This window comes from Crocuta crocuta, unplaced genomic scaffold, assembly GCF_008692635.1.
Source record: "Crocuta crocuta isolate KB4526 unplaced genomic scaffold, BGI_CrCroc_1.0 scaffold54, whole genome shotgun sequence".
NCBI lineage: Eukaryota > Metazoa > Chordata > Mammalia > Carnivora > Hyaenidae > Crocuta > Crocuta crocuta.
This window is the reverse complement of record NW_027530356.1, coordinates 4,927,592-4,953,125: the sequence shown is the minus strand read 5'-3', so window position 1 is coordinate 4,953,125 and position 25,534 is coordinate 4,927,592. Positions and strand designations below refer to the sequence as shown.

General features: G+C 38.0%; 2 protein-coding genes across 3 annotated transcripts in view; one reads left to right on the top strand and one right to left on the bottom strand.

Annotated features, from left to right (window-relative positions):
- MED12L (mediator complex subunit 12L) overlaps positions 1-25,534 on the bottom strand; it is a 325,934-nt gene that overhangs the window by 34,342 nt on the left and 266,058 nt on the right. Inside the window, exons 25-39 of the mRNA XM_077765916.1 lie at positions 25,132-25,233; positions 24,305-24,418; positions 20,821-21,020; positions 18,931-19,119; positions 18,120-18,194; positions 17,817-18,007; positions 16,868-17,029; positions 14,451-14,562; positions 12,261-12,350; positions 11,142-11,251; positions 10,810-10,945; positions 9,849-10,010; positions 7,175-7,537; positions 4,010-4,166; positions 389-600 (exon numbers count right to left, since the gene is read on the bottom strand). Coding sequence (XP_077622042.1) covers positions 389-600; positions 4,010-4,166; positions 7,175-7,537; positions 9,849-10,010; positions 10,810-10,945; positions 11,142-11,251; positions 12,261-12,350; positions 14,451-14,562; positions 16,868-17,029; positions 17,817-18,007; positions 18,120-18,194; positions 18,931-19,119; positions 20,821-21,020; positions 24,305-24,418; positions 25,132-25,233 — 2,375 coding nt within the window. The remainder of the gene's footprint in view (positions 1-388; positions 601-4,009; positions 4,167-7,174; positions 7,538-9,848; positions 10,011-10,809; positions 10,946-11,141; positions 11,252-12,260; positions 12,351-14,450; positions 14,563-16,867; positions 17,030-17,816; positions 18,008-18,119; positions 18,195-18,930; positions 19,120-20,820; positions 21,021-24,304; positions 24,419-25,131; positions 25,234-25,534) is intronic.
- P2RY12 (purinergic receptor P2Y12) overlaps positions 10,315-25,534 on the top strand; it is a 41,729-nt gene continuing 26,509 nt past the window's right edge. The window contains exons 1-3 of one of the 2 annotated variants that reach the window (XM_077765913.1): positions 10,315-10,385; positions 13,575-13,698; positions 21,879-21,951. The gene's annotated coding sequence lies outside the window, so the exon portion shown is untranslated. Of the gene's footprint in view, positions 10,386-13,574; positions 13,699-21,878; positions 21,972-25,534 lie in introns of both variants that reach the window. The other variant, XM_077765912.1, reaches the window with a different exon arrangement.

The following is a 25,534-nucleotide window of genomic DNA, read 5'->3' as shown; positions in this document are numbered from 1 at the left end:
ATAAATCTGCTAAAAATACATGAAAGTAGAGCTGAAGGAGTACAGAATATGGTGCTAATTAGAGGGAATGAGCACTGAGTGAGGGTCACTACAAGGATGAAAGACTGGCTGCTCCTAAGCGACTAGACAGTCATTAGCTCTGGATTTTGTATGCTCTTCTAAGGCATACTTTTAATGAATCTAAGATACTTCAAATTCTTATCTGATCAGTGATACTGTAAACTACAGGGGAGGAAAGTGTTTATAAACCTGAAGGAGAGTTAAACCTGCGCTCAAATGAGATCTCGGGGATACACAGGTGGGAAGAATATGCCACATACCCCACACTCATCCCGGCCGAGAGGCGCTAACAAAACACGGAGGACTCCATTGGCGGATCTGGACAAACCTGTTGGAAAGGTCGAGCCTGGGCTTGCCTGAGAAGCCGCTGCTGCTGCTGTTGCTGCAGAAGCTTCATCTGGATCAGCTGCTGCTGTGACGTGATGGCGTGCAGGGGTGGCGGCTGCATCATGGCACCCGAACGCCGCTGCAGCATGTTGGACAGAGCTTGTTTGGTATTGGTTGGGACGAAGGAGCCCGTGGGGTCCAACCTGGAGCCACCTACCAAAGCAACCAGAAAGAAGGGCTTTCTGTGCATGTTAATACATCTCTTCCTTCTTTTATCGAAACACAGGTACCTTACCTTCTGAGCCTCACTTGGTGAGCAAATGGAAAATAAGGCCCACCTCACCCCATATAAATGTTAAAAGTCTGTGGAGAACTGCACAATTTCCAAATGATGGGGAGAGTGATGTTGCAGTGAATTATACTATTTCAGTGACTTCACAGAGGCCCCACATCAGGTGATAAAATGAAATGCCTGAAACAGACTCAAGGGCATAATTGTGGAATCATGTGGGTTTCAAACTATGCAAGGCCTTAAGGACCACATTACCTGCATAAAATGTACCGCCTTCACGGTATACTGTGCCGGGTGTCCTAAGTCAATCATAGAAACTCTTCTGTAATTTTAAATCAATCTGAAGCTCATGGTATTTAAGTTTCGTGACCATAGCAAAATGAAAATGCCCCCTTTTTAGTAGAGAGGCAAAAAATACTTTGAAAACTTGAAAGGCTTGGAAACTTCAAACACCATGACTCAAAAAACAAAACACATCTTTTCTGAAGGCTAGAAATCAAACAAGAAATGTTGTTTATAGTGATCCTTGAGAAACCAAAGGAAATCCTTAACATATTTAAGGATTCATGTAATTTGTCAAATGCCTTTAAGAGTTTTTATCTTTTTTTTTTTTTGTGCAAGCTGTATGGTGAGAAAAACATTTTAAAGCTATTCACTTGAAAAACTCACATTCTTTTAAAGACACAGACCCACGACCAGCAATATGATTTATGAAGTCATTCAGCAGCATTTGAAGAACATTTGGAAAAAAGAGGAAAGTCAACTTAAGTAATATATCACAAGGTAAGTTTTACTAAGCAAGAACTGGAACTATACTAATACATAAAATCTTAATGAGCATATTTTGTAGATAAAGGAAATTCTTTCTAAGGATCAGACTACTTTGTTTTAATTTTCCTAACTTTTCTATAATTTTGTACCTTTTAGCCAACTAAAGAAATAAAGTAAGTATCCCTGAAGCCCTCTGCACATTCCAAATTATTTTCCTCACCTTTCTCTCACCAACTACTATTCTGAATACGGTGCTTAATATTCCCAAACATTTCCTTATAACTGTACCATACTGGCGTGTATACATGACAAAGAGAAATTGTAGAAGGCCGGGTGGGTGTGTTTCTACATGGGTATACTGAGGGGGCATATTTCTTTGTATTTTAACTATATATTAATGAAAGCATACTGTACATATTCTTTAGTAACTTCATAGGATGCATATTTAAAAAAACAATTCACACATATAAAATCCCTATGTATCTTTACTTAATATTTTTTCTTACACATCCTTAAAACTTATCTAATACCTAAATTTCCTTAACTTATAAACACTTTTCATAGTATTCTAGGGAAAAAGAGTATATGTCATAATAAAATATTTAGCCTTTAATTCACACAGCCCTGGTGTGTAAAAATGCTACAAATTCACAACCTTAGAACTGAAAAAATAAACTCAAAGAAGAGAATGTGCATTATTATCCACATTTATTTTTGTCTAGTTTGCTCTTTCTGGTCTACCTTCATTTGCTCAACAACGAATTTTTAAGAGCTCACTAAAAGCCAGAGGCCACTCTAAGTTCTGAGCAGACTATAGTATAATATAAAAAAAAGGCCTGCCCTACCAGAGTTTACATTCTGAAAAAAGGCAGATAATAAACCAGTAAGTAAGTAAAATATATAGTATATAACCAAATGCTAATGCTATGGAGAAATAAAAAGGAGAATAGACTTCTTCAGGGAAGGGGTGTGGCTTACCACTTAAAACACAGTGGTCAGTGGAAGCCCACTGAGAAAATGGTATCTGACCAAACCCAAAAGAGGAAGGCAGTGAGCCATGTAAAATATTTAAGGACGAGGACTCCAGACACAAGGGCCAGCAGGCACAAAAGCCCTAAGGTAAGAATATGTTAACATCTTTTACTGAGCATGTTTGATGGGTTAGGCCACCTTCTATGTACTACATTTTCAAACATTTACTTTAGAGGCGCCTGGGTGATTCTGTTGGTAAAAAGTCCAACTTCGGCTCAGGACAAGATCTGACTGGTTTGTGGGTTCGAGCCCCACTTTAGGCTCGGTGCAAACAGCTCAGAGCCTGGAGCCTGCTTCAGATCCTGTGTGTGTGTCTCTCTGTGCCCCTCCCCCACTCACATTATGTCTCTCTCAAAACTAAGCATTAAAAAAATTTTTTAAGTTCTACACACACACACGTACACATGTATGTATATGATATAAACCTTATTTCATCAAAGAAGAATGAACATTCTTATCCATTTTCTTTATTATATCTTACCATCCAAAACAGAGTCTAAAACATTATAAAGTTCAGTACATTTTGTTGAATAAATAATGGAATCCCTTACCCATATCGATTTTACAGATAATCAAGCTGAGGCACAGAAAAATTAAAACCCAGTCAACATTATACAGTAGGAGAGTGGTAGAACCAGACTTGAACCTAGAACTGTAACTTCCAGGGCAGCCCTCTTACAATTAAATTTAGAAGACAAAATATGGATTCTCCTCAGTGAGGCAAGAATCAAAAAATGTCTTTCTAAGGTCTCAAATGTCATGCTTAAATTACAGTAAAAATCATAACATGCAGAGTAATTTCTGAAAGTAAGATCTATTTTGATGAAACAAGCGAACTTCCATTTAGAAAGAAAATTAAATTCATTTCTAAGACATTTTTTATTTAGGACTTGTTGATTTCATATATAAAATATACCTGGGCTTGAGTTAAAGCAATACTAAAATCAGAGACATTTACTACAGTAGTTTTCCTTGTTTGATAACTCAGTCTACTTGCTGAACCAAATTTCTGAGGTCCTTCATAGTATAAAAAACTTACAATTCATAACATGAAAAAATAAAGATACCCATATTGTCTAGTTATTTAAAACGCTAATAATTTTATCTCATAAAAAAATACACAAATTTTACAACACAGAACTCTTGTCAACAATATCAATATCTGATATTGTACACTTTCATCTGTGGCCAATCTCCTTCTAACACTGAATGAAATTTCCAAACTCAGTACAGCAACTAGTAACTAAAACCTTATTTTAACACTTGAACACCCCAAATTGGCCACATATTGGATTACTACATATGCTCAGGTGCTGTTTGAGTCTTACAATTAGAATATATTCATCTATGAGACAATCAAAAATATATTAAAAGACACATTAAAAAAACCACCTTATGTACAGAAGAAAAACCACTGAGTGGAGAGGATCACAGAAACGTCAACTGACTACTCAGTTACTGCATTTTCTAAGTTTTACAGAGATTTCAGGATAAACCCCAAGCTACTTCACATCTCTCTTCACATACCTGGAGTAAGAGACTGGTTCTGAAGGAAAAAACCCGGCTGCTGGGGCTGACCCATGAGGTTGTAGCCCCATAAGGTGGACTGTGGATGGTGCATCATCTGGGAGGAAATGGGTGAGTAGTTAGGAGGCACTCGGTATATGTTGCTCTGTGGATACTCCTTCAAAATAAAGTGAAAAAAAATAGTAACAATAGTAATAATGTTATTTAACTCCACAGACTATACAGATAATTGATGCAAATTCCTCCTATCACATTACTTGATCTAGCTCCTGTCCCAGAAGATGAGGCTGTTTTTTATAGAGGGGAAGATGGAAGGCAAGAGTGTCAACATATTCTTTTGCAGAACACTCATTTGGGTAAAAACTTTTGACTGAAAAAGTACTTGGCTTCACCCTTTCAAACCCCACAGGGTGGCCTGAGCAGAGGTCTATCTCTGGAAGTACACCTTTGACATGTTAAACTTCCTGGCATCCCAGCAGCTGGTGCTCCCACACGGAGACCACCTGCGATGAGGAAGAGGATGAGGTGCAGTTCAGATCAAGCAGACATGCCACCAGCCTGGAGCTGCCCATGGCCACACACTTTCACCACCTCAAGAAGATACCCAAAGACTCTGTGGGTGTCTGCAGATATGCATTCGATGGGCAGGGCCTATTATACAAGCAACACTTCGATGCAGATGCAGGCGGGATGGTCACTGAGTACTTTTGCATTGTCATTCGCTCTGGGCTGATAAGCAGCAGTTCTATATAATGCGAAGGGTATTAGGTGCCACATGTTCCCTCTGGATAACATGGACATGGTGGATGCCACAATGCCTGGCAATGCTGCTGCTTCATCAACAACTTATGTGAGCCCAAGTGCTTCTCTCAAGTCATCCGTGTGGAAGGCCAGAAGTACATCATCACCTCTGCCCTGCGCTGCATTCTTTGTGCTGAGGAACTCACCAATGGCTACACATTCCTCACTGTGAACGCCGGCAACAAAGCACTGAGACGATGGCACCAAGCACTTCTGTCGGTTCCTTAACTAAAGCCCCGTGGCTGTCCACCAAACCTCCTGCTGCCATCTTGACCCTCCTCTGGGGCTCCCTAGTGCCCTGCAAAACATGTCACCTACACCCTTATGTTCAGAGTGGGTGCAGGTGTGCAGATGGCAAATGCCCTGCCACTACCCCTCCAGCCGACCCAGTAATCACCCCCTTCCTGCCCTGGGGACCTAGGATGTAGATACTGTACAAAGTTTTCTAAATGCCTTTTTTTCTATGCACTTTTTTATTTAAGAGGGTAGGAACCCCCCAAAATAAAGTTTGTCAATGTTTGGGGCAAAAAATATACTTGGCTTCGGTGGGGGAAAGATGGAAAAGCATCAGTTCTGAAGTTTTTAAAATACTAGGGGCACCTGGGTGGCTCAGTCAGTTAAGTGTCCGACTTCGGCTCAGGTCATGATCTTACGGTTCATGGGTTCGAACCCTGTGTAGGGCTTTGTGCTGACAGCTCAGAGCCTGGAGGCTGCTTCAGATTCTGTGTCTCCCTCTCTCTCTCTGCCCCTCCCCTACTCACGACCTGTCACCCTCTCTCTCGAAAATAAACATTACAAAATTTTTTTAAGTACTAAAAGTACATCAATGTTGACCACTGCCCACACGTTAAAGAGCAACTTGAGATCATCCCAGATCATTTCATCTTATGTCATCTTAGGAATCCTTCCTGATAGGCTGCGTCTGGATGAGAATGAGGCAATAATGATGCACAATACTCAGGACTAGTCCCTGGCCTACCTTATTTCCATTTTTCAAGGCAGCACCCAAATAAAGTAGACTCTCTGCTATCTGCCTGCATCCCACTTCCTGTACTGGGCTTTGTCTTCCTTATGAGACATGCAAAGTTTCTAAGGATCACACCCAAATGTCCCAATTACCACCCCCTCTTCTTTTTGTCTAGCCCTAAAGGATAAAAGAAAAACAAAACCTCAGATCCATGAAATACAACCCACTAGAAAGGGGCCATTTCAAAAGTAGTAGGAAGGAGGGATAGTAACAGGGCTCACTTGGGGAATGAGAGGAGTTTTCAGGCTTTTGTATCTGAAAATAACAGAAACCTATCCATGTGGACTAAGAGCTTAGGAGAGTCCAAATTTTGGGAGTGGCAATCCGGACCTTATTAAGCATCTCTTCAAGACAAAGGAATACTGGTAGGAAGGCTGTATGAGAAGAAGGCACTACCATTCAATGGTATCCAAAAGTGATGGTCATCTTTTCTAGAAAAATATTACTCACCAAGCTATCAGCTAGGAAAAGATATGTTGTGGCTCTGACATAGGTAAATGATAATTATTAGACATGACGTCTGCACAATAAATTGTGACTATTTTTTCCACTGTACAAAAAGAATACCCTTGCATTACATAGAAAAATGTTTTAAATTCTCTCTCAAGTATTTTCCAGGTGAAATAAAAGTAAAGATATCTTACACTTTCATTTTCTAAATGCTATAAAATTATTCCCAAATCCCATCTCACAGATTTCTGTTGTTTTCAAGAAAATGTTGGTACAGGTACTGAAGGCTAATAGGAAAACAAGGAATGGGACATTTTAAAATTGTGTTCATCTTTCATCAAGTCTGAAAGTCTGTAATCGAAGTAAAATATACAGGAAGATAAGATGGAATAGTAAAATATGCAAACTCAGAAACACCCTACTGGATGTATTAGATGGAATGTTAGCTAGGGAAATGCAAATAGTTTTCCATATTAATCTACTACTGCTATCAACTGCTCAAAATACGATAAATATTTTAGACACGTTTTATAATAAAAATATGTGAGATGATGAGCTTTGAGGGGGGTCTAAAAAATTCAAGTTTCAAATGTGAGAAATATTAGTTAAAATATTTAACTGAAATATTAGTTAAATACTATTCACAACGGAAGCCTAAAATTAAAGCAATGAAAAGTAGAGAAAGAAAAAATCAAAAGCTATAATCCTGTCTACTGTAACAGGTCACTATTCATGTGACATTCTAATAATTAAAACAGAGCTTTGTGAGGATTACAACTATGAAAAGAGGCTGATAATGCTCTTGATGATGGTTCCAGGAAAAGAATCTGGACACTATTAAATCTCCCACTAGATGCCCCAAAGACCTCCCTACTTCTCATACTCACATCAACTCTTGAGCTTGACTTCGTCTTGCGCTTCCTTCCTTTTGTTTTCTTCTCTTCATCTGTTGCAGTTTTTCCCTGATCTGACAGCTCAGCTGATTTCCGCTCTGGTTCCTGAGAGATGGGAGATGTGGGCTCTTCCTCTTCCTCCTCGGGAGGCAAGGGCAGCGGCTCGAGGTAGTAACTTCGGGGCTTGGGCATGGGGTGTGTGTGATACAATAGCAGGTGATGCTGCTCCTCGTACTTGATCACCTTTCGGTCTACTCGGACAGTCCCGAACCAGGCCCAGGACAGAGGAGCTGGGTTCTTCTGACCCTCAAACAAATCCCATGGGGACACCTTCTGCTTTGTAGACACCTGAAGACCCTGCGGCAAAATAACGCTCAATGATCACACGTTCAGAAATACAGCCCAAGCTTGCTTAGGACATAGATACAGAGAATATTCTGGCTTGCTGTGTGCCTTAGAGAGCCCTAGCATAAGGCACACGGGTAAACACATTGATTCAGGGTTACACAGCTACATCACTAGAAAGCTGCAGCTAGAATTCAGACCTTTAAGTGCAGTTCTATGGTTCTTTATACCACATGATGCTCTGTTAAGGTTGCAACACCACACAGCTGGGTACATATTACTGTAAACTGGTATTTTGGGGGGCACCTCGGAGCTCAGTCAATTGGGCATCTGACTTGATTTCAGCTCAGCTGATTTGATTTCAGCTCCCAGTTCATGCATTCAAGTCCCATGTTGGGCTCTGTAGTATTGGTGCAGAGACTTTTGGGATTCTTTCTCCATCTCTCCTCTCTCTGCCCCTCCCTCACTCACATAGGCATGCTCTCTCTCTCTCTCTCTCAAAAACAAACTTAATATAAATAAAAAATGAATGAATGAATAAATAAATAAATGAAATGGTGATTTTCATTTACTATTTTTTCCTGCTGTTTTTCAGGAAAAAATATTTTCTAAAAAATGCTGCAATATTGATTTCACTGTATTGAATTATAATCAATTACAACCTTTTGCAATTTATTTTGTTGTTTTAAGATATAATGAAAGTTCAGAGTCAAGTTATTGTCAATCTCTACTTGAGCTCAAATTCACATCAATCCAAGCATGTATGGACTTGATTCAATACAGAAATGTTTCATGTACTTAACAAGCCAGTTTCTGAATAGTTAAGGAATATTATTCCAGAGGTAACTTGTGACAACAGGTACAAATAATGTCCTTCGATTCAAGATTATGCCTAGTGAGTTTACGAGAGGAAATGTCACAGTGCTTCTGAAAATAAAGGTTTCTTATTTTTAACATTAATTGGTGAGATCTCTTGTATTTTCCCTGGCATGCCAACGTTTTTCCTCAGAATATCCCCGAAAATAACTACTCAGGCATTCCACAGGATATGAATGCTCCTGTTCTTACCTACATGGCTGGATTTATCCAAAATGAAGGCTCATTTTCCATGTATAAATTGACTGTTTTCTAGTACCTGCCTGGAGTTTAGACTTCTTTCCTGGGTGCAAAGATCATATTGTAAAGGGGTTGTAGATGTCTCACCACTAGAGAGCCCAATGATACCGCAAAATCAGCATGACCATAATGCTAGCTTTTTCCATCTCTATAACCACACTGGTAAAGTACTCCAATTACTGTGAATTAATGAAGTACTGCCTTTCTCCTCGTCACCACACTCCTTCAGACCTTTGCAAAAACTTTTCCATTGGCCTGTACCACACTTTTCCCTACTTCTTAGCTAACTTCTAATCCTTCAAAAGAATTCAACTGTCAGTTTTCCTGGGGACCCTGTTCTGACTACCTGCTCCTTATCTGAGTGTGATAGCTCCTTCTCAGGGTCCCCTAACACTGTGTACCATGACACACAAATCTCACTGAATGGTAACTGTCTATCCACTTCTGCTTAAGGGTAGGAGCTCTGTCTTTCATATCTGTGACTTCACATATCTGTGGTTGCTCAGTGTTCACTGAAAGAATAACTGATCCCTCTTCTTGTGTTTAAGGGAACCTTGTTTACTATCACATATAAAGCAATTGTTTGTTAAAATACGCTTTCATTGATGAGAAAAGTAAGTAACATTAACAATATTTTTTACTCTAAATAGCTTACAACATAAAGACTTTATCAATCAAAATTTTCTTATCTAAATGTATTCCTTCCAATTCTAAAGTGAAATCAGACCTGGTTTTTGCTTTTTTTTTTGAGAGAGTGAGCGAGAACAAATGCAAGCAGGGGAGGGGCAGTGGGAGACAGAATCTTAAGCAGGCTCCATGATAGCGCAGAGCCCAACATGAGGCTTGATCCCACAACCATGAGATCCTGGCGAGAGTGGAAATCAAGAGTCAGCTGTTTAACCCACTGAGTCACCCAGGCATCCCCTGACCACTCCCCACTGAGTCATCCAGGTGCCCCCTGCCCCCCCCTTTTCTTTTTAAACACTAAGATTTTACTTCTGTTTCCATTGGTGGCTTTCAGAAATTCACTTAAATTGACATAAAGTCTTAAATGACGATCTATATAATAATGTCCATGAATAGTGAATTTAAATGACAAGAAATTGCTTTAAAAATAAAAATCAAGAAACTTTAAAATTGAAGTATTTCATAAACTCTTTGGGAAAATAAGAAAAAATATATATAAGAAACAAACATTTACTCTTGCCTGTTTTTTATCTATGGAGTCGAATCCAGCAATTTTGTTTCCCTTTGTGTCAATCAAGGAACCCATAGGTTCACAAGTAATGACATCACATGTCTGTTTTGGCAAAGGTAGCAACTGTCGAACTTTGTCAATGCTTTCTGATCTCTTGTCTCCTAGCTCTTTCTAAAAATCAAACAAACAAACCAAAAAAATAAAAAAATAATAAGAGAGAAGTGGGACAGAAATTACAATGAAGGCAAAAGTTAGCAAGAAGGAAGTTTCTCTCTGAAACATTTCCTTTTTTATGACGAGCCTGTTCTTTAACCTTGAACACAGTCGATGGTGCAGCTTTCAATTAGAGTAGTGAGTATGTTTCATTTCTTCTATTTAAGTAGAAAATAGAACACATATAATGGGACCCTGGTTACACAACACACTTCACAGTGCTGAACTGACAAAAATCCAGAGTAGTATTTGCCATCAGAAGGCAGAAGCAGCAGCACAGAACATTCTCCAGTCCAGGGTCAGACCTCAAGATAATCACTGGTTATTTTACTGGTAAGGTCATCAGCTATATTGATTTTTTTTTTCTGCACCATTTGTTTAGTTTATTTCAAAAACTGCATTAGTCAGATGAAATGGGTTTAGAAATATCAGTGCAAATGGTTATTTTTCAATTCTAGGCACCAGGCCAAGCATGGATTTATCATAAATCCAATGGTGGCATTTCTGTTATATATTTGATTATACATGTCTAAATTTCCTTAAGAACTTAAACATTGTATGAATATAATTTAAGAACTATCTTCAAGCTATATGTGTATATTTTTTGAGTACAAGCAAGCTGAGGTAAAACAAATAGCAAAATGATCACAAAACTTCAGCCGAATCAATAAATAACATCTAATTTATCACAAAATAAATTAAGATAAAATGCAGTAAATATCTCAGATCATAATATATAAGCAGGTCATAAGCTTACCTTCAGTTTCTTTACTAAATTCATGTATGCACGTTTGTTCTCTTCAGACCCCCCGGGGGATGCATTTGATAGGTCTGAAGCTAAGGTTCCATTGATTAAAACACCCAGCATGTCAAGAACTGTTGTGAACAATTCACTAAGAGGGGGAAGAAATAATTATTTTCACTGTAAAGTAAAACCAAGATACTCTTTTAATGAAACAATATTTTTATTTAAGGCACAGAGCTTTTGATGGTACCTAGAGAATGAGATGTAGCACCATTTGCCAGTCAGTATTGCAAAGCTTCTACCATGTATGAGTACAGAATAGTAAATTTGAAATCAGAACATACTTGTTAGTGTGCATGTCAACAGTTCCAGAAGTAATGATCTGAAGGAGGAGAAGGGCCCAGTCTGTTGTCCACTGGGTGCTCCTCTGCACTGTGTCAAACATTCCTCCTACCTAGCGCAAAAACACACAATAAAACTTTATTAAAAATACCATCCCCATCGCTTTATGTAGCCAATTTCGATTTGTTTAAAAAACAAACTCTATGGAATTGTCATGCCTTCTCTCTTACCTAGCTACCTGTTTGTCACTTTTTGGTTCCTTCAGTACAGGAATTTGGTCATTCGTAAAACGGGGAGGGAGAAGGGGAAGAGGAGCATGAGTGTGGGCAGGAGACCAGTACGAATCAAATAATAGGAAAATTAGCTTTCTTTTAATCCTAACCTTTCGTGATACCCAGTTTTATGATATAATTTTAGTTAAATCTGAATAGGTCAAAATCTGGTAAGGTGATTATCTACAACTTTATGCTGTTAAATTACTATTGGTTCTAAGTCTGTTGTCGTAACAGCACCTGGAAATATCCAGTGAAGACAGAAGTACTGACACAAAGGGGGCTTGGCTCGGCCCCCAGGCCTACTCATTCATGTGTGGGAATTAAGTTTAAAAACAATTGCCAAAATTCAGGGAAGCCTTCCTTCAGAGTAGCTTCCGTTACTGTCCAGTGAGAAATGAAAAATTCAAAGAAATGTGCAATGTGTCTGTAAATGTCTATAAAACCTCCCTATTGAATATTTTTATGATCAACCTGATGGAAAGTTTGCCAAAAATTCAACCTAAGACACATTTTTATAATAAAAGTATAACAAAAGCTAACTCATCTCAATTTAGTAGCCCTATCAGACCTTCTTTGAGCACAAACTGAAAAGAAGGAGCAATTCCTGGGGCAGAAGGTGCAGAAAGCAAACCAATGCCCAAAACGCTTACTGCCCTCTAGAAGCCAGCCCAGACAGGAAGGTCAGCCGTCAGGAAAACAGGGAACGTGAAAGACAGGGAAGGTGTTGCAGAGAGCAAAGAGGAAGGCCTCACCTTGTAAGAAGACTGTGACCACAGAAAAAGTAGAAAGCTATTTGCATACTTCGCTAAGTGGAATTGAGGAAAATACTAGAAAAATGCCCCTTACCAGATTTAGGCGCAGTTGCAAAGCTTCATGCATCATCTGCCGTGCTTTTATGTCATCTTGGTATCGTTCTTCTCGCCAATTACTTAAAATCTAAGTCAGCAAATTAATGGAAGAAAAACAAAACTCATTTTCCCTATTAAAATTGAGTTTTTCTCATTTTAAAAGTTACACTGAGCTGCTTGCTCACAGTCAAAACTAACTTCTTAGTTTAAAAAAAAAGCTACGATAAATTTTAGCTTTTTCCCCCCTTCTTCCACACAGACAGTTTCCTTGTCAATGTGTTTCCAGGTGGAAAAAGAAAACTCTTATCCATTTATAATCCTGTCAGTAAGTCGTAGAAAATGTTTTCAAGGATTATGAAGTTAAAGATTAACAAAAATATACTTAAAATATGTTATTTCAGTGATTTTGTAAAGTACTGGAGAGACAAAATTACACTTTATATTAGTCGTGTGTTTTATGTCTAGTGATGTGCTATGAGGCTTATCAAATGTACTATTTTGATGTTTTATTGAAGGGGAAGCTTGCAATCTTAACAGACTTATCTACAGACTTTATCTTCCTTGATAAAGACGATATATAGTACTTTGAAAAATATGACATCTTTGACATCAGTCCAGTGATATATTGTTTTTCACTGATTGAGACTACTGTCAGAAAAAGGAAGGACTGCTTAGGAAAGGCAAGCCACAGGTGGCAACACCCTAGAATCAGATGGTAAGAGCAAAGCCCTCCGCCCACCCAATACTCTGAACTGCGTTAATTACTGAGAACCATCTTAAGAGCTTAAATGAGTCACATGCAGAAGTAACCCTGCCCAACACATGTAAGTACAGTGCGTGGTGAGGGGACAGCATTCTTCGAATCTCATCACAATGGAGTCCTCTCCCATACCTGACCTGAGGGTACAAGGCAGTGAACACAAAACTGTATGAGAGCACACCTTCTAGGAACAGGACAAATAAAATTAAGTCAAATGTAACAAGTCATATGAACCAGGGCAAAGGGATACAAAATAACAGTGGCCCTACTGTTAGAGAGCGATCAGGGAGGGCCTCCATGAGGAAGGGACACTTGAGCAGAGACCTGATGAAGTGAGGGGGCCGACTCTGCCAATATCTGGGAGGAAAGCCTTCCATGTAAAGGGAAGAAAAGACACAAAGAAGCAGCAACGAGAATCTGCCTGGCAAGTCACAAGGACTGGGGTCCGTGTAAAGAGTGGAGGCATAACTAGTACGAAACGAAGCAGAAGTGGGAGCCGGTGCCAAATCACCACAGGCCCTTATAAGCACAGACTTTGAATTTTTATCCTAGGTACAGTCATAAACATTCGAGCATCTTGGGCACCAGACTAACATGTGATTTACATTTCTGGCTGCTGTGCAAAGGACAGATCTCTCATATCGCAAAGTGGAAGAGGATCAAAGGACCAAATGAGGTAAGTGTCCTTATTCATGCTCATCTACTATCATTCAAGAGAAAGCCATGATGTCCTAGAGACCTAAGGCCACTGGAGGGCTCCATTTGGCTCTGTAGCAGAGTAAAACATCCCACATGACCAATCTACCTACTTTGTTCAATTCCACACTTTATAATTTCTAGTGTGATCACCTGATGTCCTTGAAGGATGCAAAATGCAAGTGGCCCAAAGAGTGACCGGGAGAACTGTGGTTGGTAGAAAGCCAAAAGTCAAATTCTTTATAAACAAAATCATTATGCCTTCTTATTTATAAATGAGCATCTTTACACTTAACTGGCACTGGTCTGGCTCTGGCAGGAAAAGAAAATGGAGTTTCTGAACCAAGAGAGCTTAAGCCAAGACCCTCCCAGGAGGCAGGGGCCCAGCTAGAGTACCCGGATAGAGGTTCCTTCTATGCCCGTGACACACACTGCTCCAGAACCCCTCCCTGGGGTGGGGGCGGATGAAGAGCAGCTATGTCAGAGTTGGATGCAATGTATCGAATGCTGTCTTTATAGCGCACATTTATCCAATCCGTAATTAGTATCATAAAGTTGTTCATCTTACAGTACCTAGAATGCCTAACAGGAGAATAGGGTGTGGATTGTGTTCCCTCGCATCTAATCAAAACACATTGTATTCTTATTAGCTTAATCTGAGTATTTCAAAGGAAAACAAATTAGTGCCATTAGAAAACTACTTGCCCGGCTTAACATCCCAGAATACTTTACCTGATTTACTTGATTCTGAAGAGATGTTAGGAGGCCTTCCCTTTGTTCATCTTGTCCCTTAAGGCAGGTAAGGACCAGTGAGAGGAAAGGTTGTTGACTCAAAAGAGACATACTACAAAGGAAGTAGTAACAGCAGATCTAGTTAGAAAGAACGGATGACGTCCTGTGTGACATCTTTCTCTTGCCCTTGAGTTACTGGCCCTTATTTATTTTATTAGACAATGGAAGAGAGTAGTAAATAGCCAAAGCCTACTTGAAAAGTTAAATCATAGATCTACTAATAAGATCAAAAGCCACTGTGATACGTCTAAATAATTCAATATGCTCTTGCCCTGGAGGGCATTCCCAAACTAGCATAAATTCATACTGCAGGAGCATGCTGGGAGAGTGCAGGGAGAAGAAAGTTTGTACTTTATAACAGTAGGCTGAATTCAAAGGTACACGTCAGCAGGTATTTCACTTTACCCACAGCATATGAGAAAAAATTAAAAACTTCTGTCAAACAAAACTGTTATCTTAGGATCAAAGAAACAGGGCTATATGACTGCTTTGGTTATTTTTCAGCATATTTCATTTTTTAAATGTTTATTTTTGAGAGAGACAGTGTGAGCAGGGGTGGGGCAGCAGTTGATGGAGACACAGAATCCACAGCAGGCTCCAAAGTATCAGTACAGAGTCCAACATGGGGCTCGAACTCACGAACTGTGAGATCATGACCTGAGTCGAAGTCGGACACTTAACTGACTGAGCCACCAAGGTGCCTTCAGCACACTTCTGACCAAACAGGTGGGTACTGGGAGAACAGCACATAGGCTGGAAAATACAAAAGCAGTGAGATTCTTGGTGACCCACCATACCTTAAGCCTTGTCGTAATAGGTTTTTAGGCATTTGATTAAAAAAAAAGGTCTATTATAAACTGTCGATTTATTAATATTTCTTTAATCATCAGAGAACTGACAAATCATATTGACAAACTAATTGCTATATGATAGAAAAAAATTCTTAAAGTAGACCCAAATATTTCAATGTGCTTCACCCTCTGACAGCAGAGCTGTGAGAGACGAACTTGGGAAGAGCCATCTTTAAACTCCACAATACCATCTGTCCCCACTGTGGGAAGGGGGGCAATGTACATACATTCATTCATGAGTAAAATTAACTCTCAGAATTAAAACTAAGTTATCTGGTTGGCACACTGGCACCAGCGAAGGTACCATTAAACAACCAGGTAACAAAATACATGCAAGGCTAGGTCTCTACCAAAATCCACTTCATTTAAGACCACAGTCTCTGAAGCCGGACCGCCCAGGTTTTAACTCCAGTTTTACAATTTCTGAGCTGTGTGTCCTTGAGACATGAACCTTTCAGTGCCTTACTTTCTTCATTGTAACAAGGGTATAATGAGAGCACCTACCATATATGATTGCCGTGAAAATTTAAAAACTCACATCAGTATGTGACGAGTTCTATACAAAGGTTGGCATTTCATAAGAGCTCAATAAATGGTAGCTACTATAATATTATTAATTAGGAGGTAAGAATCATACATGTTTTTTACATATTTATAAATGGAAGAAATTATCATTATTTCCCTTTACTCCTGAGGTGCTAAATTTATATTTTCACATTACAGTATGGCTTTGTTCTTTTTCAGGTACACAGTCAGTTTGCAAATGAACTATTTGAAACCTTTTATATGGCTTAAAATAAATTAAGAAAACATTAAACTTAGTGTCTTATAAATTTTATATTTAGAACAAGAGCCCTAAGTGTTAAAAATATTAGTAACTATTTTAGGGCCCAAGAGGATGGAATTACAAATAACTCTATGTATTTTAAACAAGTGCTTAATTAAAAGAATGAAAAGTAACTAAATATAGAATACAAGGACTAAATGGATATCCAGATCTGATTCAATAGTTATGAAGTGGGGCTAAGAAGTCACTATTTTTAATGGCTCAGCAGTAATGTGGGTCCACAGGGAGCACTGACAACTAGCATACTAAATATAACCTAGAACTTTCTAGCAACAGAGGCTTGCCTCACAGAATATTGTCATTTCCACTCAAAAATGAAATTTCAGGGACACCTGGGTGGCTAAGTCAGTTAAACACACAACTCCTGGTTTCAGTTCAGGTCATGATCCAAGGGTCATGGGTTCAAGCCCCACATCAGGCTGCATACATAAGCATGGAGCTTGATTAAGATTCATTCTCTCTCTCTCTCTCTCTCTCTCCTTCCCCCTCCTTTTGCCGCTTTCCCCCACTTACACACTCTAAAAATTAAAAAATAAAAAACATTAAAAAAATTAAATTTCAGCGGACCCTGGGTACAGTAACCACGTATACCTGCAAGATGCTATTTGGTCTCAATTATTCCTTCAGCGCTCACATAGAGACACACCTTGCAGCCGTACCTTTTCTGTTTTTGTCTGTCTCTTTCCTTTTTTGAAGAAGAGCCCAAGTGCTGTCCCTTCTCCAGCTCCTCTCCTGCAGCTTTCAATACTCTTCCTTGCACAGAGGTCGGCAGCCTGGCAATTAGGGGGGCCACCAGCCACACACCCCTGCGTTCAGAGGAACTAAAACCAGAAGTAGGTGTTATACACAAGGAGGCATCCTTTTCCTGCGCTCTCAGAGTTATAAAAGAAAACTCAGGGCAAAACATTGATGCATAAGAAGTACCAGTTACCCTAAACTTTCCCTTTCATTTCTGTATATATTGTTCCTCTTGCCAAAGCAGGTAGTTGGACATACTTTTCCATGCTCACTGTGGAAAGTGATAAAACGTTGGGTTCTGGGAGACTACTGTAACAAAAGTTATTAATCTTTGCAAATGATCTTCTATGTTTCTGGCACTCTGATTGGCCATCGTCCTTCTATACAACAAGCAACATACTTTTATGTCAGGGTTAAGATAGGAAATGTTCTGATTATTTTTAAGCACATAAATAACTAGTTTTTTTAAAGTTTTAAGATTCATTAGTTATACTTTCTACCCAAATGATGAAATACAAATCAGTCTATCATGATTATTATTTGTGTAAAGCTGCCAATTAATAAAGACGGCAGAAAAAGTGTTTCCTGTATAATGAATTCTAAGAAGAGAGTAGCCTTAAGGAGACAATAAAGAATTAATCCACACTGAGTGTCATATGTGGTTCCAAGGTCTGGACATGGTTAAAACTGACACATCATTCACCCTAGGAATACCGCCCTGCAATATATTATAAAATAATGATAACTGGCATAAGTAATTTCTTCACATTCCTGAAGCTTTATGAAAAATAACAGCATCATGCAAATAAAAATATAACATTACATGAGAAAAAGTAATGGTAGCCCAATAAAGCTGCAGAAAAAAAATACCTTAGAAATGTCTTTATTCCATTCTGCCTTGTGCTACTTGTATCAGTACTTCCAATCCCATTTGGGTTGAAGAGGCCCATTCCAGAATTAGAAGAATTATTGTTCAAGTCGGCCGACTGCTGGAATACCTCTATTGTTGCCTTTGCAATGTTGTCCAGTAAGTTGTTCATTTCAGCCACTGAACCAGAGCCCTGGAGTGACACAAAGAAAACTAGCATGCATATGTTTTACTTCCTCCTCAAACACTGTGTTCTTGCCGTTTGTAAAATTGTGTGTCTGCACATGCTTCCAATATCTACTCACAGGGTCCTTCAAGCACTGTTTGATCATTAACTGTAGTTCTAGCCAGGACTGCCTCAGCGTCCACTGCTCAAGATTCTGGGGGAAACAACAAGAATTAACACATGAAGAATACTGAAAATATAATACTTCTTTGCAGTATTCCTCCTCTCAAGAAAGAATAATCAGGGCACCTGGGTGGCTCAGTCAGTTAAGCATCTGACTTTGGCTCGGGTCATGATCTCACCGTATGTGGGTCTGAGACGCACATTTGGCTCTGTGCTGACAAAACCAGAGCCTAGAGCCTGCTTCTGATATTCTCTCTCTCCCTCTCTCTCTCNTCCCACCCCCCAAAAAATAAATAAGTATTTAAAAAAAAAAAAGGAATCATACATAATAAAGGAATTTATAGGGATCAAATGGCTTCCACATCCATTGCATATATTCATTACAGACACAAAGAAATCAATGACATTAAAAGAAGGTGCATCACTCAGCTAGGCACTAGAAATAAAATAAGCATTTTTTCTCACAAAATCTATTTCTCTAAGCAACTCTATTTCAAAATGATTCCAGTATTTTTTGGAAAAATTCCTCCAGAAAGCTTATTTCTTATGTAAATACAGCAGACATAAAACATCAATATTTATATAATGATTGTATATCATTTGCATGAAGTGTGACAATTACCAAGAAAAGAAAATCAGGAGAATAAAGATCAAATTAACTGAGGTCAAGAATTAACAATGAGGGAAAAAAAAAGTTCAAGTACTCGTTATAATCACAGAAAATGTGTTTACATGACAAACACACAATCTGTAGACTAATGACTCACCTGCAGAATGCGCTTAATGTGCTGTCTCTGCAGATTGTCACCCTCTGTACATTCTTTAATACCATGAGGATAACAAATGAGCTGCAATAATTTCTGTGCTTGCATATTTGAAAGCACAGGGTCCAATATAAGCTCTTTGTCTGTGCACAATCTTTCAGGTTCTTTTAAGCAATGTTCTCCTACCCATTCCTAAAAAAAAAAAAAAAATCAGCAGTTAGGTTGATAAGGAGAGACTTCTTTTAAGTGAACGTAACATGCACTAAAACATGATACACAAAGCAGACAGAAATCTCATTTTTAAAAATTACATGAAAAAATTAGTGGGAAATTTTTTTTTTTAATTTCTAGTATCTTTACATCTTAAAAATACAAAGTGGGACATCAGTTTAAAAAGTTGAAAGAACAGATATGCAAATAAGGAAAGAAAAGAAAGCTAAAGAGAGTAATGAAAATTGGTGTGCATTCTCAACCGGAACATAGAGCCTTATTCTACGTATTGTTTTGTAATCATTTTCTTTAACTTGGTATATAATGGTAATGCTTCTGTATTATGTACAATAATTATAATAATATTAGGTAATGCTTCTGTATTATGTAGAAGATATTATGTATACATATTATGTATAACACCTTCATTTTTATGTAATGTATACTATATCCCACTGCATAGAATAGAGTACAACACTTAGAAAAAGGTCATTTTTTAATACTATTATAAATGTTACTCTTATAAATATTTGTGCACATCTGCTTTCTACACAATCATTTTCTTAGGATAATTTCATAAAAGCACAATTGTTGGGCCAAGGAGTATACCAAAATTTAAGATGACTGATAAATATGGCCCACTGCCCTCCAGAGTTTCTCCCAATGTGAACTCCTACCACTTTTTCTTTATCCTTGTTTCAAAGGCAAATTCTTATACTATAGTGGTAAGAAATCATCAACAGAACCCAGTTTGAACCCAGATGGGTTTCAGAAGAAATCTGTTTCTTAACTACACCAGTAATTCAAATGCTGAGTATATATTAAAGTCACCTGGGAAGCTTGCTAAACTTCAAGTGCCCAGGTCCCAACAAACAATTATCTGATGTGGGGACTGATTAAAGAAACATTAAAACTGTTTGGCCCTTGGTGATTCCGGTGGACACTCATAGTTGGGAAACAAGAAACAACTGCTTCTCATTATCTATAGAACTATGTAGCAAACTTTTAACATAGTTGCAGAGTGTCTACATAGGACAGAGTGTCCTAATAAAAACATGACCCTGTTAACCTAACATCTCCACCAAAATAGAAGATAGTACATATGGTATACTACATTTTTTATAAGAAAAGAGAAAAGGAAAGAAAAAAGGAAGATAAATCAGAAAATAAAAAAAACAATCACCCAGGGCAGGGTAGAAAAGACAAGAGATGAAGGAACTATCACTTGAGTAAACCTTTTTATACAGTTGACTTGTAGAAGCATGCTACTCTAAAGATGGAACTGAGGTAGGGAGGAATAAAATGGCAATCTAAGCTATTAGTAAGTAAACACTGAAACATTAAACATTTTTAAGAAAACACTGAAATATTAAAGACTCAAGATTAATATGCCATCTACTCTCAAAAGCTTCAGCAAAATCTTAAAAAGCATATGCACCCACATCCACAAATAAAATCATAAAGCAAATGTGGAAAAATGTAAAAAATTGGTGAATCTGTATAAAGGGTATACACTAGAGTTATTTATTATTATTGCAACTCTTCAACAAATTTTAATTTTTTTTCCAAATAATGTTAGCAGGAAGAAAGAACCACTGATGTGCAAGCTTCCTACAACAGTGAGCATCTCCACAAAGCCAATTATATATTCACAGTGTAAGACAAATTAAATCTGAAAAATACCTGTTGACAGATAGTCCTCAGTACATATCTAGCATATTCTCTTAAATTGGCAGTTTCTATGGAAATGCTTTTCCCACAGGATTTTGAATTTTGTGAAGCAGTCCAGATATCATCGGCATTCCCATCGCGTCGTAAACCCCTCATGGTGAAGTCATCATTCTTTAAAGAGCTGACATTGTTATTGCCAATTTTGGCATCTCCTAAATAATAGAATCACAAAAGCACAATCATGGAAGTTCCAAATATTGCCAAATACTTGAGAAGTAAATGAAGCAAGCCTTCGGGGATTTAAAATACGTGACTGGCATCTTTATGTCACAGCTCATTGTTCATCAAGAGAGAGAACGAATCAAGAGAATAAAAGCAAGAACCCAGAGAAGTTTCACTACACGAGGAAAAAAAGGGAAATCCAAGACTTAATCCTTACTTTGTTTACAGAATTACGTATGCGTTCACCAAACTTAAAGGCCATTATGAATCATACTTAATAATCACAGAACATTGATTTCATCAGTATTTCAAGCATGAATGTATTCAATATTCAAATTCATTTCACTTATAGACAAGGAAAAAATGTGTTACTCACCCTTCTAGATGTCCCTTTTCCATTTCTTCTCTTACAATGACTTATTTTCTATCCATAGGTCAAGAGAAAAGTTTTGCCTTAGCCCACCTTACTATCAACTTCTTGACAAGAGAGATTTATTTCCCTGGGAATGGAAAAGGGCAATGCATACTAAGGAAGCCCTAAAACATAGGGCATTCATTGAATAACCCAAGTCTCTCACGTTCCTCTCTGTAAACATCCAAATTAGAAAACCTCACCAGACTAACCTCTAATTTACTGAGTCAAATCGAACTAAGGGAGGGTTTCCGTCGTAACAAAATTCAAGGGGGACAAAATGGAACACTATGTGTGAAAGGCTGGAGATAAGAAATCTTCTCTAACTATGAAAGACAAATCACTATCCTATTTTAAAAATGAGAGAATAATATAATTTGGTAATAAAGACTGCCAAATGACAAGAATCTCTAAACATTTGCCTGTTTACCCACAGGGATCATAAGCTTTGAACCAGAGAAGTGGCTGGAATCAACAAATGAATTCAGATGTGGCCTTCACTGCCCACTGTGAGTAAAACGGAGCCCAGGTCAGTGCAAAAAGCCTTTTTACAAGCCACAGGTCAAGCAAGAAAAAGTTTTGACTCTGCTGGAAAAATTTGCAAAATCATAATGGATTACTAAATATTTACTTATAAAATGGTAAGAGGAGGAGAGGTATAAGCAATAATTTAAGTCATCAATTTCTTATTGTATATTATCATAAAAGACACAATAGAAAAAGTACCAATTTCACTTCACGCACAAGAGTTTAATTCAACAGAGGTCCTTAGGAGCTGAAAGATGTGTACCAAAGTTTAGCATGCTTTCTCCAATGTTTGGTGAAATAAAACAACTATTTCCATACCTTAAGTTAAAACTAATACATAAATTAGAAACCAGTGTCTATATAACAGTTTTATCACCTGAACTCAAAACAGATCCCGATGGACAGGACTTGAGAGAATATTGGTAAGGATATGTTGAGGTAGATAAATTAAAACCTTTAAGTAAAAACAAAATCAAAGAAACAAACATCTCGGCCTAGGAAACCCTCTCATTCAGATTCTCACTTAGTTTAGATGTTAGGATGACAGAGAAGATATGGGAGGCTCTTCTAGAACATTCCATAACTGTACAGATAACAGAACAAATAGAAAAGAGTGCCCAGTGACTACCTGGTCCAAGGCTCTGTTCACATCCAAATGACCTGATCCTGGCTTCTCAGACATGAATCATCCTCTATCTACCAAGAACTGAGGTTGATTAAAAAGGTCAAGGAGAGCCAACCAAAGAAGAACTGGTTATTAAGTATGGATAGTAAAATACAAGTACGTGACTCTTTATAGAGGTTGGCAAATTTTAGTTGGAACTGGAACCATTCCTCCAAATGAAGGGCAGGTGCCTAGAGTGCACTCCTCGTGGTTTCTGCCATTCAATGTCTTTCCGTTATGCAGGCACACTTCCTAGGTTTGTTGAAAAGCTACGTTTTCAAAACCTACTATCTAGTTTCTCTGATTAACCTACTATCTAGTATCTCTGATGGGCATTAGAGATAAAAGTTTAAAACACACACACACACACACAAAGTCCCTGACTTCATAGTCCCTACATTTTTTACTAAATAGATTGAGCAGCCACTTTTCTCAAATACCATCAAAGAAGAGATATTTTACTTGCTGCTATGAGCATTTAATGCTGAATGTTATAAACTATAAGCTCCTAAACTCAGAAGAGAGGTTATGGCCATCCGTGTGGCTCTACTTTTCCCTTTTACTCCAAAATTCATGGGCATTTCCAAAGGCATCCTTTGAAATTTCTATTTATGTATATACATACATATTTCTACATATAAAAGGAATGTATACATGCGCACATTTTTTCCAACCTTTAACCATACATTAAACGACTATAAAAGTTAGAAACCATAAATATTTCTTTGTGTGATTATATAATATATAATTTTTTTAAGTTAGTTTTTAATAATTTTAATGAATATCCTGTTAATCCTTCATCATCACCAAATAACATTCAAACAGGAGTAGAAAGCATTCAAGTATGTTTTTTGAGACTCCTCCAAAACAATTCCTATTTACCCCACAGTTTCTGTTCTAATAAAAGACAGCTCCTTCAGAATGTAAGAGATAACTTTTTTTAGTCAAGGCCAAAAGAAGATTGTCAAAGCTAGAATTAGGCAGTGAGGACTCAAAACTTCCTACTTACTTAAATCCTCAACATTTATAAAAATGTGTGAGAATATTACAGTAAAAAGGATCAGAAATGCAGTGCTGCTACTGTCAGTAAGAGTATAAAGGGTGACTTGGACATTATGGATTAAATTTTTAAAAATTCTGATATCTAATATTGATTTATCAGTACCGTCAATATCATTGCAATTATTACCTACTCCATGAACAGGGAGAAGTTTATAAACTTGTTCAGGATCAAAATGGAAGCAGAAACGCTAAGATTAAAACCCAGTTTTTCTTATGGTCTGCTCCTGGTACATCATACGAAATTTAAACCTTTGGTTAGATCACCATCTCACCTGGATCCATCACAAAGTGTCATGTATACCAACAAATAAAGATAAAACAACCCTGTTGAGTCTGAGAATCTATATTATATCGGAATGAAATATCTTCTGATTAAAAGAACATCCAAAAAAAAAAAAGGATTATATTTAAATACCCCCAGAATTGTAGGTAAGGAGCAGACACCTCAAAGTAGAGCTGATCTTGGACGTGGAGAAAGCCAACTACTTTTGCCAGGAGAGCAAAACTAAACAATGTTTGTAATAATCTGAATTAGAGATGAACATGAAACAATTTATTTGTCCTCCGTTTCTGGTGATTAGCCAAGTTTAGTGCCAGGATAGTCTTACCAAGCATCATAATTGCTTTTAAAACAGCAAACACGGCTCCCACTTCAATGCTGTTGTGAGCAGCGGCTAAAAGGTGTCTATCACAAGATGATCTTATTCCAGGGAAAGGTTTGCCTATGAGAACAACAACAAACCTTTAATGGTCTCATCACCATCATTAACAATCTTGTGTAACCAATTACAATCAGCAAAACCTGTCATTGTTAGACTATAGGAACTTAAATGTCATTAGCTAGCTTTAATGGATGCTTCATGGATTCACTACAAAACGTCAGTATTCCCTTCTTAACCTTGTCTTAATTACTAAAACAATGTCACTGCCCCTTAGAGAGACATATCAAAAAGAAAGTATTAGAACTTTCATCTACTAATACTGATTCTCTCTCTCTCTCTCTCTCTCACACACACACACACACACACGTATGGAAATGATCTTTAGAACACACTTCAATAATACCTCTAGAATTCTTACCTTATTCCTTTTATCTTAGTAAAAGAATAAATGAATCATCATTGCCCTAAGCTGCTATGATGTGGTTCATACGTTTGAGGATCACATTGACCACCAGCGTGGCTTGACCTCAGACCAAAAGTATTTTTATTGTTTATTAACTCTTGATTTCAGTTTCTCAATACATCCTGATATTGCATAAATCAAAGGTGCTGACAGCACTCTTGATGGCATTATTGCACTCCTTCATCACCCCCCAAAAGCAAGTTCACCAAAATCAGGAAGGAAATAACAGAATGGACAGCCCACACCGTCATTTTAGAAGCTGTACCTCCAAATGAAAATGTAATCAGGGATTTTATAGCAGTCAGCTCACCGGTTGCTTGAGGTAACAAGCAGGCCTGGGGAGCTCGGAAGAGATGAAGCAGGAGTCGGCATGTCATTCTTGCCCCCGGCTCAGCATCTGCATCTCCACAAGCTAGGAAAGATTTTAAAAGCAGTTTTTTGCATTTATTCAATGACACGTCTTCAGGTTTCCTCTTAAGCTAACTTTTCTGGAATAACGTAAATACAAATGCTCCTTACGGTAAGGAGGAAGGCACTGGCTACACTTTCCAGAGGGGGCAGACTGCTTCCTTAAAAACAACCTCCTCTATAGGGATCTATATGACTTTGTACAGAACATCACTTATACTCCCACTACCATTACATCAGCGCCACACCACTGCCCAATGCATGTCCCCTTAAATAGTATGTTCACAGTACTGCTGTAATAGCAG